Source organism: Manis pentadactyla, chromosome 3 (assembly GCF_030020395.1).
Source record: "Manis pentadactyla isolate mManPen7 chromosome 3, mManPen7.hap1, whole genome shotgun sequence".
NCBI classification, from domain to species: Eukaryota; Metazoa; Chordata; class Mammalia; order Pholidota; family Manidae; genus Manis; species Manis pentadactyla.
Window position 1 is genome coordinate 173,088,630 of NC_080021.1, and position 19,021 is coordinate 173,107,650.

At 40.1% G+C, this 19,021-nt stretch overlaps 1 protein-coding gene across 2 annotated transcripts in view; it reads right to left on the bottom strand.

Moving 5' to 3' along the window:
* Positions 1 to 376: 376 nt before the first annotated feature.
* Positions 377 to 19,021, bottom strand: part of MLLT3 (MLLT3 super elongation complex subunit) — a 277,727-nt gene continuing 259,082 nt past the window's right edge. For both annotated transcript variants that reach the window (XM_036887878.2, XM_036887885.2), the window contains exons 6-11: positions 18,713 to 18,788; positions 16,797 to 16,926; positions 14,111 to 14,210; positions 8,611 to 8,682; positions 7,366 to 7,437; positions 377 to 642 (exon numbers count right to left, since the gene is read on the bottom strand). In XM_036887878.2, the coding sequence (XP_036743773.2) occupies positions 511 to 642; positions 7,366 to 7,437; positions 8,611 to 8,682; positions 14,111 to 14,210; positions 16,797 to 16,926; positions 18,713 to 18,788 (582 nt within the window). In that variant the 3' untranslated portion in view covers positions 377 to 510. The remainder of the gene's footprint in view (positions 643 to 7,365; positions 7,438 to 8,610; positions 8,683 to 14,110; positions 14,211 to 16,796; positions 16,927 to 18,712; positions 18,789 to 19,021) is intronic.

Genomic DNA, 19,021 nt, shown 5'->3' on the forward strand with positions numbered 1-19,021 from the left:
AGGTCACTGGGCTTGGGACGGCAAGGGCGCTGCATTGAAAGAGCATCCGTGGGACCAAGTACTTAGAATGTCTTGTGGTGTCATCCCCTCAACGACTTTAGAATATCTGTATGCGATAATAAATAGATCAGTTATGTAATAAGGCAGTGTGTTGAATATGCATTTGTCCTGTGGAATGAACCACCACAGAGAGAGATACGTGATACCATACACATTCTTTGTTTTCTTGTGTTGTGTTTGATGTGTTTGTTTTCAAGGCTATCCAGGCTAACTCTTCCCGGGGATCTCCTTGGAGAGAAGAGTGGTCCGCTGAGGCTGGTTTGCTTAACCTCTCCTTTATCAAGAGATGATGACTGGCTTTAAAGAAAAATAAAGCTGAAGGTTGTTTGATTTTTATTTTTTCCCTTTTGGTTGCATCATTCTGAGTGTTTTCTTATAAACAAACAAACAAAAAATTACAACCAAAAAAAAAAAAAACAATAGTTTTTGATGCATCCAGTTGTTGTATCCTCAGGATGTTCCAGATGTTTCCAGGTAACTCTGTAGTTTACGGACTGTGGTTTTGTCCAGTGAGCAAAGGTCAAAATCAAATGTTGTGTTTGTGATATGAAAGTGTCCAGTTTCTTCTATAAGGTTCACAATCTAAAGGAGCAAAGAAGAGACAGTTTGGGCAATAAACAATAGACATCAAAAGGCAGAGAGAAAGAGAGGGGGGAGGGGAGTAAATAAGGAACCAAGTGATTAATACTCTGATTTATAGCAAGAAGGCTCTATACCATTTGTGGCCGATCTATCTCTTAGCCAATTTGGTAAGCCAAAGGAATACTAAACCCTATGTAATTCTCAATGAAAGCAAACTACCTGTTATCACTCTGTTCTTCTCATTCATATCCCTTAAACTGATCCCTGCTTTCAAGTCATCAACAGACCCTATTTTACTGTAGAGGTGGGAGTGGGAGTTAGTACTTAGGGGGAGATAGGATTTCAAGACCCCTTTAAAAATTAGTTACTGACTCAAAAGATAGATTATACTTAATAGATGTAAAGAAATCCAGCCTAGATAATAATAAAACTTCCTATGAACTATACACACACATGCATAAACACATATATAATCATCATTTTTCTTTTTTATTACTTATCGAAAATTTAGAGATTACAAGAACCTGCAAAAGAAAGAACAGAAACCACATACAATCCCACCCTGTAAGATCATGTGTAGTGATTGAAAGACAGCTGCTGGGAGCTCTGAGGTGCTGGAACTGCCCTGTTGCTTGATTTGGGTGCTGGCTACAAAAGGTGCATTCATTATGTTAAAATTCATGTACCTGTACATTTTGTTATACTTCAACAAAATATGAGTGAAAACTTATATTTATGACTTATAGTCATGTTTAGTTGATTCCCTTGAGTATTTGGGGGTGTAAGTATTACCTAGAAAGAGAAAGGATGCTTTTGTCTCTCCATCTGGAATAGCTGCACTTCATTTCTTACTGTATTGGCTCCAGTTTTCAGAAATATGATAAACAAAAGTGGTGACAGAGGTGCTGCTGTCTCGTCCTGGCTCTCAGGAGGACCCTCTAAGGTTTCAACATTAAGAATGATGTTGGCTATTGGTTTCAGAGAAACTTTTATCACATTATATGTCTTTCCATTTCTGTTTTACTAATAATTTTGTCGGAAATGAGCATTGTGCCTGGGTAGTGTGTTTTTTTGGTAGCTGTGCTGTGGGCAAACTGCGATGGTTCATTTTAGTAAGCTTTTGGGGGGAGACAAGAAAATCAGCATCAGGATGAAAGAAAAAATAACTCTGCAGAGAAAATAACTGGTGAACTCTTCTACTTATTTTTAGTTGTCTCTGTCATTCTATATCGCTTGTGTCTGATTCTCTTTAGTAACCTTAAGAAAAATTTTAATTACTTAGCTTATTTTTTATTTACTATTTATTCAACTAAGTTTTAGATTCACCTAATTTCAGGTTGAAAACAGAAACTTTTGACCTTCTCTTCTTAGCATTAGTTTTCTTAAAACAGTAAATTTGTGCCCTATTCCCTTTGGAGCAGTGGCTCTCAATAGAAAGAAATACCTGGCATAATTCAGCTTTCACTGAGGCATAAAAGACATACTGAACCCCAGTCCAGTTAATTGCACAACTTCAGACTGAGCTGTTACTGCTTTAGGCAACCTCTGGAACTACTTTTTTTTTTTTTTTAAGATGTAACTATGGGTTTAATAATAAAGCAAAGTTACTCCCATTACAAAACCATGACCAACACAGCAAACTGCCTGCTAATATCTGTTTATCCCTTCTTCTTTACTAACAGAAGCTTGAGTTTTCTAGGAGTGGAAACATGCAGCTAAAAGGTTTGCCTTCCTAGATCCACTTGCAGCATTTGGCAGATACTGATATTTATAATTTACTTGCCAGAAGTCACTGAGCTTCCAGGAAATTTTCAACAAGGGTATGAACCATGGGCATGTGCTTCTTGCCCTTGGCCTTTCTTCCTGTCTGTAGTGAAGATGCAATCCTGGAAGTGCAGCAGCCCTCCCTCAAGCTGATGAATGCAAGATGTGGAAGATGGCACAGCAGGAAGGCAAGGAGGCCACATCCTCAGTGGTATCTTTTAAGCCACCACATGAACCATGAGTTACTTCCAGGCCTAGTATTAAATGAAGGGGCTGAGATGGAGCTATACTTGCTCAAACCACCAGACCAGGGCTCTATTACATGCATTATGAGATTAATGGGGTATTCCCAATTATGGTTAAAGTATTACATTTACATAAGAATATATCAACACTAAATGGTCTAAAACAGACCCTGTTTCATTAGTTAACAGAGCTTTGGTTAAGTGACCCCCCCACATATCTACACACATACCCACCACATACAAAAATCTCTCGAGGCAATCAAATACTATATATTTAACGTCAGTAGAAATCGAGTATTTTTTAGAATTATCTTTTATTGCTATATTGTATAGAAATAATATAGACCTCATAAAAGTGTGTAAACTTCAGGATAGAAACAAGAGTCTCTTCAAAAAGCTCTTTCAGATAGAAACAAACAGCCCCTCAGGGTACACAATGGAGGCAAAAGACAGTTATTCCAGAGTGAGACTTCTTTCCCCAGCCAGCTGGCCAGCAGGTAAATGACAAAGTATTCAGAATGGAGAGTCCTGAATTGAGCATATCAAGTTTTGACTCTGCTCATTATTTGAATGACATTGGACAGAACATGATAACCTCTTAGTCTGTTTCCTCATCTGTAAAATGGGGATAATGTCACCTTGTTCTGTCATACAAGGTTGTACAGAGGATCAAAATAAGATACAATAAATGAAGCTCCTTTATAAATTTATAATCTGTAAAATTCTATACAGATAGGGGCAACATGATCATGATTACCATGTAAATAAAAACTTATCCTTAATTATTTGGGAGGTAACTATGGAGAACATGAATGATTAGACCCAGTGCCTTCTCCTCTCCTCACTGACTCATAGCCATTTCATTAACACTAAAACAAATGAAGCAGGGAAAATGCGGGAAGCTACAACTCAGGAAGGTTTACTTGAATTTTAAAAAAATAATTATAATAAATGTTCACAAGGAGAAGGGAAGAAATAAAGCGAGAATAGCAGATGAAGTAAATAGTTGAAATGACCAACTAAAACCACAACGTGGTTTGTTAAAGTACAGCCCTACACTTTCCCTTTAAAATATCAGGTAACTCGCCCTTTTAAGAGAAGCTTTCTGTGACTCAATATAGCTGCTCACTAATTACTTAACAATAAATAGAAAACAGACCAATAAAAATACTTTCTAGTAAAAGCCACTTGATTTTAAAGCAAATAAACACATGTGCCCACTAGGAAATCTGGCCCAGTGGCATCTCACAGGGTTTCCAGGGCTCCCATCACAGCCCTCCCACCTCCTCCGCAGCCCGCAGCCCCGCCCGCCTGCCCCGCGCACACACAGATGGAAGGAAGAGGACTTGATCGGTCTAACTCGACGAGCTCTGTGCTTTTATGGGAGCACATAAGAATACATCAAGGCAGACACAGAGACAGCCTCAAAGTGGTGGTAGTGGCAGCAGTGGGGCCTCTGGGACTGTTTGCCAAAGGGAATGGCATAATGATTTGAATTATTTGAGCATTTGCCCAAGTCTTCCATTAAGTAAAGACATCATCAAGAAAAACAAATGTGGATTCCCTTCCAGGAATCCTGATACATCATCAGAAAAGCAGCATTAACAGGCTTTATTCCAACAACAGACGTCATAAAGCCTAAAAACACCCACCCGTCCCCAAAGGGTGCCTCTCTGCCTTTCTGGGGGACCCCCTGCTCTGCTGATGCAGTGCAGCTCTGCCTGGGGGTCCTCACCTTGCATCATGTTGCAGTAATGAACACGTCTGCACAAGAATCAATATAATGAAAGACAGAGGGACCGCACGTAAGAAAAGCAGGCAGGGCACAGGGCAGGTATGGGTAGGTGGAAAAGGAAAGATCTGTAAACTGCTTCCCTCATTCTTCAGATGATGGCTGCTGTGAAAACATTTGTGATGGATTATTTCCTGCCACACAGCCTTTTAGGGGTTACCAGAAGGCTGCTTTTTTCTTTTTTAAAAAAAAACAGGGTAAGATCCATTTGTTAAACCTGCGGCTGCTTCCCCAAAGCCTGGTTTCTAATTTTTAAAAAGTGATACATTATTTTTAATCTGATTTTATTTTTTAAAAACCATAATATTTAATGAAATTCTGTTCATTAAATAGACTTTTGGGTTCTTTCTATTTGAAGCAGCCACTCCACTAAGTGGGAAGTAATGAACAAGCTTTGCTTTAATCACCTCTGCCTAGAGAGGGTTCAGGTCTAGGCTGTTAGATCGTCCTCTAGAATGGCCTTGGCTGTGGACCGGGAAGCACTGCCCGCCAGGTGACAGCATGCGCTGTGCCCTGGCTAAGAGGCAGGCCGTCAGGCTCCAACCACGAGGGATTCTCAGACATGACAGGCGGTTTCTCAGGATGGAGAAAATCGTTTTCAGTACAACTACTTCTCAGGGAGCGTTTTCCATGTTGTTAGAAGGAATACTCTGATACATCACGTTTTCCCATCTCTCTGAAGAGAATTCTGAAAGTGCAATAGTTATTTAAACTGCTAACCTGTCTTCAAAGGGAACCCTGGTTTTCCCTGAGAGCTTTCTTCCCTCTGAAATAAGATGCAAATCCAGGCTCTGAGCTGAACTGCTGGAGAGGTTAGAAGTGCTTGATTTTCCTTACCAAATAAATGTGGAAATGTGTTTAAAGAAATAATCAAATTATTAGTCAGTCATAGGTACTTAATCTCTGGATTTGACTGTGTCCCCTGTCCTGTATTTTGACCTTATGGAAAAGTGGCTTAAGAACACAGACTCTCTTGATCCAATGCTTTCTGTTCATTAAATAGACTTTTGGTGCCAGCACCACACCCCCATAGAGTAAAACAAAGATATTAACCACCTTGAGTGAGCCAAACAAAATTGTCAGGCCGGATTTTTTGATAGGATGCATTTAACAGGAAAAGACTTAGAAAGTGATCCTGGGCTCACCAGAAATTCTATCTCAGGTGTTCAGGTACGCTAGCAAACACATAGATTTTGTGGAATGCATTCCACAAGATGAGCAGCTCTCAAGGTGGAGAATAACATTAGTCCTCAATAGTGCTATGTTTTACAATAGGAATTAATTAAGCAGTAAACCGTGACAGGCTATGCATCATGGTATCATAATCACAAGCCTCAGCTGCATTACAAGGCAAAAGGCCAAAGACTGAGAGCTTTTCAACCAGCCTGGGAATGCAATTAGGGTGAAGCACTGGGCGCCCTGGAGTGCCTTTATGCCCAGTTAAAAATTCATAGATAGCACTCTCTCCCTCTAGAACACTAAAATAATCCACTTTGATAGAATTCTCGAGTAAGCCATCTTTTCTCACAATTCTTTCAAAGGTCAAATTAAAGGACGATGTGAAATTGGGAATGCCAATGACACCCCAAGGTAAGACCCTGCCAGTCGCCTAGTATCCCTGACTCACTGGCTGGGCTTCCTTTGTCAAAGTGTCCCAGCCCTGCCCGAACGTCTGTCTCAGTCTCCTGAGAGGCTCACTATTCGGGCCCAGCTTGTGCATTAATAGTTTCATTGGACAACTGCTCCACAGCGGTTTCAGAACTGTTGTTTAAGAAGCCATGGGAAGACCAGTTAATAGATTTACTGTCACCATTCAATTAGCCCCAAATAATTGGTAAATGGCAGGCTGGACAATTTTTGTTCTATAGCTGAAAGCTGAAGAGAAATACCAGTAATGTAGGAGAGTAAGTCTTATGCCATTTAAATCCTGCCCCCATGCCCATACTCACTTAAATGGAAATGCAAGAAATACAACTTATTCCCAAAGAAGAATCATAGATCTGTAATCTCTTTTTTAAATCTGAAACTATTAAAGGGTTAAAAGCTTATCAGACCAATCAGGGAACTTGGCAAGTTTGAGAGTATGTATTTATAGATTTAAGCAAAAATGTACACATAATATAAATGTGACCATCAGCCATTAAACATTAGAAAAATAACCCACACACAGCTGGGGAAGATTAAGTACTAACTTCAAGTCATTTGAAAGTAGTAAAAAAAAAAATTCAAACAGTGAAATCATCTACAAACCCACCCTAGAATTTAGAACACATCCTTTTCTTTGGGTGCTAAAGAAAAGTTATTTTATCAGTAACCACTCTTTAATGCAATGGACACACGTACTGTAACTCTATTAAAACCAAAACCCATGCTTATCGTCCCAAAACATCAAAATGCACTAGAAGTTTCCCCTCACTACAAGTATTCCATAGTTGAGTTCATAGTAATAGAATGTATGTTACACAAGATAAGAGAAATGAGGAAAATATTTATTTTCCTTAGAATAGCACTGGCAAAAGGTTACTAAATTGAATCACAAATGTTTACAATACTTGACTGGAATTCCTATCACTGTTTTCCCATGAAACCAGAAGCCTGGCCCCAAAGGCCCCTGCATTCCTGCTATAGGCTCCCTCAGCCCCCATCACAGCAACCAGTAGCCGAGGGATCAGCACCTTCTGGCACCATCACCACAAGTGCCCACTTTACCATCCACCTCGGGAGGGAGATTATCACCACAAAGCACCGGAGCAGACTCCCGGCAGCCTCAGAAGTGAACACCCTCCCCAGATGCTTCTGCAGGTGGCATGAGCTCAGTCCTGGCCGCGTGGGGCTGGTGTGGCTTCCACGCACTCTCACACTGCCCAGGACAAGTGAGGCCTTGAGGCTTCTCGAAAGGGTTATGCTAAAAGCATTTCTCACCTGCTGCAGAATGTGTCTTTCCCTCAGCGTCATTAACCTTCTGTGAAGCTCTACCAGTTCATCTAGATAGGCCTGCAAGAGATGATCCCCCAGAAGAACAAGCACTTTAAGGAGCAGTTCAACAATAAAAGAATGAATCAACAGGAACATACAAGCAGTGGTTGGCGGTTCCCCATTCTGCCCCCTACCCTAGGCTGTGTGGACTCGGTACCCATGGTTTTGAAGACTAAGTCTTGCTTGGCCAAATATAACTGCTATAAGGCCAGATTTTTAAGAGAGCGATTCTTACATTTACTTGCTCTCAAGAAGATTCAAATGAGCAGGCATACCCTGTCCCATCAATGCCTCTACAGACAGAAAGGGTACTACTCAGTGGTAAACTGTGGGTCTAAACAGCTTATCACAGGTTGCTTTCATTTTTAAAAAAAATTCTTCCATCTTAAACTTTTTTTCTCTTAGTTAAAAAGCTGCTAACTTTGAACATGGTAGTATCCATGCACATTACCAAATGTGTCAGGGCAAATTCTTAAAAAACAACAACGTTTCTGGTCATATTAATACTGTTAGTAAATAGTAACTGACAGAACAGACATAGAAGAAAGTCTAGGAAAGATAGATAGCACTCTCCAAGTCAGTATCTGGTTCGTCGCGAGTTCCCCTGAGAGGGCAGAGGGGCACCTCACCTTATTTTCCACATGCTCAGACTCATGGGTCCCTGGGAGCATGCCTGCCCCCATGGGTGTTCCTCGCACCATTTGCAGTGAGGGCAAAGGCAAGGTGTGTGAAGCATAACCAGGCATACCCATCCTGCCAGGCATGTCAGGACCCTGCCTGCAACAGACTGACTCTAACAGGTCTTGAAGTCAGATTTCAGAGGCACGGTGCCAATTTGCAGAAAGCACGGTGCACTAGGCTCAGGTGGCCTGCTCCCTCACGTCAGAGATTCCTTACCCCTCTACCACCAGCATGGTTTTCTTACCGCCCAATTCAATGTGCCTGACATGCCTTGGCAATGCAGGCATCATGGCAAATGGCAGCATAAGGCCAAGCTTAACTCTGAAGGTATGAGCAAGGCCAGGGAAAGAAACCACAAAGCAGTGGGGAGAAGGGCTCATCATTCGGGGGTCTCAGTACTTGTGATGAACCAATGGAAGGAGAACCGACAAGGAAGACGGAGGGAAACCCAGAGAAACAAGCCGTGTCAGGTCGGGGCCGCGGCATCACAGGAATGGGCTGGAAACCTACCTTGTCACATTCACCATTCTTTATTTGCTTATCTGCTTTGCTTTGCTTTATTGGACTTTTCACTTCAAGAATCTAGGGATCAAAGAGCACACGGTTAGATTTGATTTCAAGCACTTCTTAGCTAAGCAGCCATCTAAACAAAGGTGCTTATGAATAAAATGTCAGGCAGTAGCATCAGTTTCCATACAGCATTTCTGCTTTATAGTCTCCTTCTCTTCTAAGCTTACCTCTTTCTTGGAAAATAAATTACATGTATCTGAAATGCTGAATCAGGAAACAGAACTTTTAAGAAAAAGTTGATGATAACGGAATTGATCTAAGCCTCCAAGACTGCTTCTCTCTTGTGGCAACCCTCTCCCACATATGTACAGCAGCTGAGTGACATGGGATTATAGTCCCCTCTGGCAAGCATTTTCTTCTTACTCATCCTGCTGTTTCAGCATGACTACCAGCATGCAGTACGCCAGGGATGATAAAACAAATACTCAAATGCCCTTTTTAGTACCTGACTTAGATTCTGAAAATTACTCATCTCCACTAAACTGCTGCAGCACTGGGAACGCAGATGGTGTCAGTTAACGTTGGCTGTTCCCAACCTGGGATTCTCAACTCAAGAAATAAGGAGCCAGGAGTACCTTCTGTGCTTCAAGAAAGGATGTGCTTACCAACGATAAAATACCAAGCGCTCTCTTTTTATCTGAACAATTATACCTTAGGTTCTGGGTAGTAGTTTTACATACTGTTTCAGAAGCTTCCATGGGGAGTTATGTTTCTAATTTTAATAAAAAGGAGAAAAAAACAATTTAATAAATATGGTGGATTTACTAGAATCTTCAAGATTGAGGATTATGAGGGAACTGTTTTTAAATGGCCCTTGCTTAAAATGGCTGAGAACCACTGAATTTATTGATGAGTATTTACTAATGTATATAAACATAAAAAGCAAAGTAATTTGTCTTCTTCATGATAGCCTCATTATCAATTAAGTTATAATCTGAAGCTAATTTAAGGAGGAAAATGTCCCCCAAAAATGACATATTTAAGAAGTCTCCTATTGCTATTGCTCGCCTCATTATCCATTCTCGGCTCTAACACACACACACACAACCACAGTTCTGTTCAAATAGTCTACCATACTCCATGACACAAAGATTTTTAAATGAGTCCACTTTTAATTTGTAGTAGAAAGAACATTGATGGGGCCCAGAAACCAAAGTTCAGGTCCTAGCCCTATTATTTAACATTCTGGGGCATCAAAAAATGAGAGATGAACAAGATAACATCTAGACTATCACTCAGCTGTAAAAAAATTTTATCTGCTAATAAACATTTTACTTGTTGAGGACAGGACCATGACATTTTAGAAAAGACCACGTATTATTAAAAGGGTATCTTTTCCTTAGAATTTAGAATAATGCATGGGTTAAGAAGTAAGCTTCTAACAGATTCTCTCCTGAGAATCGCCTTTATTTTTTCATTTTTAACACTAAGATAACCAGATGACCGGTTTGACCAGGCTAACTTTAAATACAATACTTTTGGCAACACAAGGAAATTACTTAATTGCAGAGGCAAGGCAATCATTTTTAACATGCTCCACTGTAAAGGAAACCAAACACTCCACTACATTCAGAATTTCCTTCTCTTTATTGTTGTTGGAAATGAGACCTCAAGGGAAAACGCCGAGCTCGGAGACCTAGGAGTAATTAGGTCAGTAGATGGCACTCCTCGCCAACTCAGATAGAAGCTGGGCACGGCAGAGACAATCTGCTAAGATTTCAGGCAAGAGGGAAAACAACCGTGGCAGTCTCCCTGCACTGTGCATTATTACAAAACTGCATTTTGTTTGCATGCTATGCCACCCGGCCTCTGGCCCTCTTTCCTTCCCCCAAGTCACTGTACTCTGGGGGTCAAAGTGACTGAGAATTCTCTATTTGCAACAGAACTTTGCTAACTAGGTTTATAGAGTTCTACCACTTTCTTCAAAGCTGAAAATAGAACATTCGGGGAGAGGGAGTCCCACCCTACACATTCCGAAAGTGCTACAGCACAGAAGGCCAAACGACGCTGAAACCCTAGTTTCTTTCTTCTGAAGCTGCAGTGGCAGGAACAAAAGCCCCCGGTGTCAGTGATCCGCCTCAAGTTACGGAGTGACTGCCCAGAGAGGGTTCAGTTAATCTTCCTTCTTTGATCTCTCCCTGCTCCAAAATAAACAGCTTTGTCAAAACTCCATTCTGAGAGAGCTGAGCCATGCTGAAAACAATTGTTTTATTTATGATCATTTCTTATCTTTAGGGAAACGACTCCAGAATATAAAAGTACAGCACCTTGTCTTCCACGGGCTTATTGCAAACCAGTTTAACTGGATAGACTCTTTAATTTCATTCAACATGCCTGGCAGGCAGATAGGTGATTTATGATATTTTGAATATTAACTTCCAATGGATCACTTCCTTCCTTTTTTCAGCCAAAAAGGATCTGGAATTTTTATTTTGTTTAAAATCTACATAAGGGAGGTTTGGAGTAAAAAAAACATGTCTGGTTAAAATGGCATAGCACTCACTAAGATGCCCCATTACGCTGTTCTGCGGGAAACAGCCATCCAGGCTGCCATGATGCTCCGTGTATACACATGGTGGTCTCTGAAAATAGGACTGTGATTAGTTGCGTCTCTGTCCTTAATCTGAGGATATGGCTCGAGAATCAAATTTTCAAGATTATTATTTTTCTGTGTCCTTTTGTGAGGACTGACAACTCAATTATTCAGCAGATGGATCCTCTACCAATGGCTCTTTCATGTTAATGACCTAGTGGCTCCTCAAGATCCTCAGGATAATTACTTGCTTTGTTGAGACATGGTCATTTCTTTTTTTAATAGTTAGAAAATGTTGGGCTCAGTACTGTCCCTCTCCCCTAGTCCCTGGAAGATTTGAGAAAAGGTAAGAAAAACTCAGTTTTGCCTGGCGTGTGAAATCAGTATTGCTTGCAGATGGAGAACAGCCAAGGAGTGTGGAAAAAGGGAACGCAGTCTTTCCACTGCAGTTGGACCTCCCCAGTATGTTTTCAACTATTTTATTTGATGTGAAATTTCAGATTATCACATGCAGATGTTCAAATGTAAGACTAAAAACATATTTAGGGTGAAATTAAGTGACTTTTTGATTTTTAAGAAATTTTTACTATTTCTCTTTGCCAGCATGGAGAACTAAGGACAAGGACAGCTAGGCATTTCTTAACAAGGCCTCAAACATGGACTTAAAGGGATAGCATCACACCCGACCCAATACAAGTGATTTGAAAGGTTAAGAAATCAATACTAAGCCAAGTTTTTAAAACCTTTTCTTGCTCTCTTAGTTCCAAGACACAGCACCAGGCAGGTAAGCACTCCATGGTACATGTACTTCCTACCCCAGACCAGATAAAAGTGAATGCACATGGACTTACTGTGCATTAAGGGGTGTGGAGAAAGTGACATAACTAGCTATTCCTGACAGATTGATGATGTGTACATGTGAAGCTACATTTGTTGAGTAACGTATGCCAAGGAACCAGTGGTATGCTATTTAAGCGGATAAAGTCATTTTTACCCTCTCCAATAGATAGCACTATTCATTTTTGTATGTTTTGTTAGATAGGTTCCCAAAGAAGTCTTTAAAAATTCAAACCGCTCCTGGAAGCCAGGGTCAGCTCAGGACTGCCCATCAGGAAGGGTTGAAAGGCAAGGTAGGGGCTTGTCAGAGCTACATTTATTTAGCAAGCAGTCTTAACCCTGACTGGGAAAGGTGCCAGAGGAGCTTAACAAGGAGCACAAAAGCGAAGCCCCCTGCCCTGAGCACTGGGCACTGCTGCACTGCTCCCGTGCAGCACCCGCAGGCTAACGCATTGCCCACTGGCAGCAGAAATCAGCTGAGTAAGTGTAAATGAATACAAAATATATTCAAGGTCCAGACTCGATTCTTTTGCCAGCTCACCCTGAAGCACAAATTACAAATAAATCCCGAGTTATCTAGTCAGCCAGCCTAGGGCTCTTCTCAGTGGGCGATAATAACCATGCTTAGTCTTCACACTCCCCTGAAATGCTTGACTTGGGGTGCTGGGCAGCCATGCCAGAGGTGAACGCTGGCTGGGCGCTGGGCCTGGCTGGCACTGGAGGTTGGGAAAGGCAGGCATATAGGCAGCTAGGAGGAGGAGTAAGAATGCACTAACTCCTGAACAGCCAGTCAGTAACAGAGGAGGAGGGTGGCCTCACATTCTTATGTAGGACACAAGGGAACTGCTGCTGAACTCCAGCTGGGGAGGTAAAGAACACTGACAGTATGCCCACTAGACGGTGAAGCTTAAGTTGTAGATAAACTTTATAAACAAGGAGTTTTACATGTTAAGAGATCTTTGCCTGTGCTTTATATAAAATTTAAAAAGAAAAAAACCTTCAGCTGTAAAAATCGTATCTTCCCAATAAAACAAAGATCACAAATTCAAGGACAAGAACACTTAAAATTATAGGACACCTGTGAAACAAAATAATTTTAGAAAAACGCAGTTCTGTTATTTCCAAGTTAATAATGTTCATATGATAACTTGAATTAAGAAATTGTTGTAGAGGTCACAGGGAATCTGTCTAAAACAAAGAGACAGGAACAACTTATGGTAATGAAATAATCAACTTAGTGCACACTAAGGCCTTTGCATATTTGTGATACTTGAAAATATTTTATTTTAGTGGAAGTATTTAAAGTATCATTTAACAAAAGCTCTTCATCAGAGCTTTGCCTAAACCTTATTCAAATCACTATATTCTGAGTTGACTATCAAATCAATAAACCTTCCCTTACCTCGATGCATAATAATGACAATGAACATTATTTGCTCTGTATTTCATTAACTATTCTTTACAATCTCAAGTGATGATCCTCTTTCCTTGGATGAGCACAGAGGCCCCTAATCCTCAGAGCACTGTAGAAGGAAACATCTACTATCAACTGAGTGCCAAATTGGTATGGGCACTGCCTCAGGTTCCTGACATACACTGTTATCCTCCTAGAAGCCAGCAAGGCAAGTATTAATATTCCCACTCACAGATGAGTAAATTGAGGATCAGAAGTTAAGTTATTTTCCTACCAGTAAAATATACTGTAAATTAGTAAAACAAAGAACCAAGTTTTATACTAGTTCCAATGGTCATATTTTTCCTAATTCACTAAATCGCCCACCTACTGCTCAGGGGGATAATACACAGACGTCCGGAGTAAATGGGCAATACTTTTTGTCACCATCCCACTTTCTTGCATCTATTTAATGAACCCATCCAATGGAACATACTTTTCATGGTAACAGAAGTTCTTTTACCCCAACTACGTGTTTATTCCTAAGGTTGTAGATTCTCATTTATTGATATCAAGAAAGCCTTAGTTTAAAATAAGGGGTAAAGTTTTGTGTGCTTTGCAAAAATGATCACATCTATTTCTACAGAGTCTTGAAAAGTGCAAACCCAGCAATTTACCTGGTTGTTGTTGGTTTTTAGTAAGGGTGGCGGGGGCTCGTGATGTAGGGGTGAAGAAGCAGAACTGCTCTCGCTATCGCTGCCATCACTTAAGCTAACTCTGAAAAGAAGCAGAAGGACAAGGCACATGCACTGTTACAGACAATTCTTGAAATGTCCAAGGAAATAGGTGCAGAGAGTGAAGTATCCAAACACGAGTCACTGAAAACATGTGTTAACTCATGTAACCACTCACACGTATTGGGACTGGCTTTGTAAGGAATTGTGTTGTTTTACCTGCTATTTCTCATTTAGCGATCTCCATTTCACAGATGAGGAAACTGAGACCTAGAGAAACTAGGGTACTTGCCTTGAATCCCAAAGGTAAAAGTGGTGAGGCTAGGATTTAAACCCAAGCAATGTGACCCACAGCTGGCCTCATATACTTTACTGGCTTCACTCACTCACTTATCTCTTTGCTCCATCTCCACCCACCTGCTATCATCAAGCATATCACCCAAGCTTGCAGAAGGGTCAACAAAATTAGCCAGTTTGGAGGTTACTCCCTTTTCTTTTCCTCCCCCCCGACCCCTGACTTTGCTACAGGTGAAAATCTTACAAATGTGACTAAAATACAAGCTGCTGGAGTGGAAGCAACTACTAAGAAGAATGTGGACAACAGGCCAGGCACAAGCGGCAGCTCAGGGTGACAACCGAGGATGGGAAGCACGAAGCCCAACATGCTGGACCCTCTACCAGTCATTCTGACGATGCAACGATTCGAGGCTTCCCTGGTTCTGAACACAGACAACTCACTGGAAATACACTACAGCAACTGGAAGCGACAGAGTGGGAGAACTGCTTTAGAAAAATAATATTTTTCAACAACTGAAGACAATAAAAGTATCACTCCCCACCCCATTTTTGTCTTTTCAGAACAAAATGTAATTTTCTTTAAGCCAGAGTAGGAGATATTTCTTTATTCGATTCTGCTAAATATATGCCCTTCTTCAGAAACGTCCTTCAGTGTTTTTGCTCCTTCTCTTTGGTTAAACGGTGACCTAGTATAATATTCTTCTCAGAAACTGAAAACCCAGTAGAAATCAGGATAGTTTTTCTTTCACTCTGAATCGGCAATCACGTTCTAGCTCTATAATATAATTCAGATAGACAAGATACAAGATAGGAAATGAAAAGGATACACTGGGACATCCTTTTAGCAAAAACTGATGGAACTTGTTTTCCTTAACCAAATTACATTAATGAAGTGTTCAGTTGAAGCGCTGCTTTAAAATGCTTCTTGACTGAAGTGGAAGGCTGAGTATTTAAACTGATTAAACAGTTGTGGCTTCACAAGTGCATGAACATCAAATGTTACACTGGCACAGCGCTCGCAGTACGTATCAAGCAGGGAAAAAAGAAGTGCATCTCCAAAAACGTGCATCAGATCAGACAACTCGCAAACGGGCATGACCCAGGCTGATGCGGGGGATGGGGATGCGAGTGAGTGGGCCACAGCTCACCACAGAATATCTAGATCTTGGGAATAACTTGGGAAATTGTCTAAAGAGGTCATGCATTTTTCATCAGGTATACTGTAGAGCAGCCAGCAGCCAGGATTTTGGATGTTATAAATAAGCTCCTTGACTCGACGTTTCATCCCATTTTTTTGGTCTTTTTGCTCTACCAGTTTACTTCTTGTCAGAGTAAAGACTTCTGAAGGGAAATGTAATGTAGTAATGCCAAGGCCTTAAGATTCCTTCATTTCTCCTATTTTAAGGGGACACAACTGGGTGAATTTGAGAGACAAGGTGGGGAAAGGGATGTTGAGTATAAACACTGAGGATGGCCATAACAGAGACTCCCGGAGAGATCTGGCAGGCGCACAAAGTAGCCTCTTCTCAAAGGACACTGAGGAATTACCAAAAAGGAAACATATGGTCTGTCCAGACTGGGTTAAGATCATGTTCTTTTTAGGAATTTCAGGGCCTTCTACATAGTAACGGATAATGAGAAAAGGTTTAATATGATATTATAAATGTAATTGGATTTTAAGTTCAAGTAGATTCATATTTTTTCTACTCAAAACACATTAAAGTAAGCATGCCTATTTGTTTTCCTTATGATAAAGAAATAAAATCCTCAAGGTAATTTCAAGTTGACTATTAATTATAAGTGACATGAATTACCATCTTATAATGTAGAATTAAGCCTCACAGCATTAAAGCTACTTAAGGATCCTAACTGTCAGCACACTTAAAAGGAATTTATTTTCTGGAAAACACACACAGGTGATACAGTTTTAATTAGGTCACACACATAACTCACTAAAGCCAATTATGTATTTCTAACTAGGAACAGCAAGCTCATTGCCTCAAATTTTGAGGCGACCTACAGCAATGGACCTACACAAATTCTTCAAATGAAACAGTTTATTTCAACAGTCAGTCCTGTCACGTTGGCATGTACTTTCAAGAACAAGGACATCTAATAGAACATTTTCCCTATGAATATTTTAGAGGAAAAGCCTCTCCTTACTGAGAAAAGTTCCCTGTAAAGGGGAGTGTAAGCATGTCAACTTAAAAGAACATGACCATTCACTGCCACTGTTTGCAGTGTTGCACGCCTTTGCTGCGGGTGTATCGTTATGTCTGGTGAAAAGGTATGATTCTGTCACAGGGAACCTTCTTCCTGCCAGGACACTCACCTGCGACTTCGGCTGCCGCCTCTATTTACAGGTCTCTCCATTTCAGAGTCATTGTCATTGTCCTCTGCCTCGTCTGATTCCTCCTCGTTGTCATCAGAATGCAGATCTTTCATTATAGACCTTAAAGGACCTGAGTAAGGACAGTGAACCACAAGCAATCAAACATATTACTACAAACACACTTAGCCATACTGGGCCTGGGAATGCTTACTGCCCTGAACACTGGTTAAAAATAACCATTATTATATATATTTATGCAATTTACAAGACAAAATTTGGTGTTTCTGGGATGCAACCTCTGCCAAAACACTATTACTTTTATAATAGATGCCCCAAAATGTTCATTAGAAAATCACTATTTCCTAGGGGTTTTTTTCTCTGCATTTTTCTTCCCTAAGAAAAATTACACCTAAAAAGAAACAGAAAGATCTATTAGTAAATTGAATGTTTTGTTAGGTTAATCCACGTATTGAAAAGTTGAGGCTAATAAATCACCGTGGTCGTAACTTGTTCTTGGCAACCCAGCCTTTGTGTGGTGGTTTTTGATCTATTTAGGTTTAGCTGTTCCTTTTATTTCAAGGTCAATTTCAGGTCAAGCCAGCATTTCAGTCAAGTTCAGATTATAAAGTATTTCAATTCCATGGTGTAATGTCCTATCTCTGATCTTCATATTGATCTTGGACATAAGGTCTTGTTCCAACAATTCTTTACAGCCAATTTTTCATTTGCTTTTTAAGAATTTCCTGACAAAATACCAGAATGTATTTACATAAATAAGACCATGTAAAAAATCAGTTGCCCAAAAAATTCAAGTGAATATCCAGTATTAGATGGCACAGAAAAAATCAAGTCATAACTGATTTTATTCTAGAACAGGATAAAAACGGGAAAGAAAAAAAAAAAACAAAACTCAAGGTGGCTTATTTATTTTCACTTTACTACTCTAAATGTGATGAAAATAAGATGGATATTTCTAATCTTAATACACGAGACTGTAAAGGCAACCGAGAAAGTGAGAGAGGCACTTTCATTCTGGATTAGGCATCTGAGCGATCACTACCTCAGTTCTAAAGTAAGTATTGACTCTGCAATCTCACGTTCCACAAAACCCAAATTTTTCTGCTTTTGTAGTGGGCTTATTTCTTTGGAAGTCAGTGGAACAAGAAACCTGAATTGTCAAAATGATCAGTGTCCTTTATTTTTTCCTGGGAGCTTAGCCTTGGCCCAAATACATACAACAATTTAATCCTTTCCAAAATATACAAGCCTTCAGGAATTCAGTGTGGTCAATGAAAAAGGTAATGTGCAACATGACACCAAGAAACAATTATCCCTTGATATTACCACACTTTTCATAGTAAAATAAAACAAAACTAGGAACCCTTATTTGAAGATTTTCCACACACAAAACAAGTGGAAAATATATTCAGTTAATGTTCTGGTTAAATTTCTTTGAATTTAAATTTCTTTAGAGTTTGAGAAGAGGAAAAATGTGTTTTTAAAGACAGCAAATTAACACTTGCCAAAATAAAAAAAGGTCTATTGATGTGTAGAAATATAAATAAAATGAAAGATGTTTGGGAGGGAGAGTAAAAACCTATTTCTCTATGTCAAAGCCTCTCAAGTTCAGCTTTTGCTATTGTATTTCCTTTGGGAACTCCCTGGAATGGGCTGTGTCTATAATCCTTTTGTAAAATGGGACTCTGATGGCAGCCACTGGAAAAAGGGGAATTTCTAGAGGCTGGCCTCATACATCAGAACAATGCTCGAGTGCATTCCTAGGGGAAATAAATACAACTGCATAAAAGCCAAGTTATCACTCAAATAATAAAACAGTAGAAAACAGGCCATAAATCAACTCATTAAGATGTTTTATGAGAAAAAGGTCTCAGAGTTTGCCTGGGAGAGGTTGATACCTTGTTGCCTGGTCTGGGACGGTGTGAAGCTGGAGCTGGAGCTGGAGCTGGAACTGGCAGGACTGGGTTGTTCAGACTTCAAAGAAGAAGAAAAAGGCATCATCAATAAATTTATGGGCCACTACACACCTAAAGTTAGAAACAGTATTGTTGCTCAAAAATATTTTACTCTGCAGCAACCATTAGTACTGTGCAAGAAAAATGACTTAACACATTTGCATTATGTCAAAAGCAATAACATAAGCTGTGGTATCCTTGTTTTGCCCACCATATTTTCACGAGATGTAGAAACAGTATATAAACTCAGAG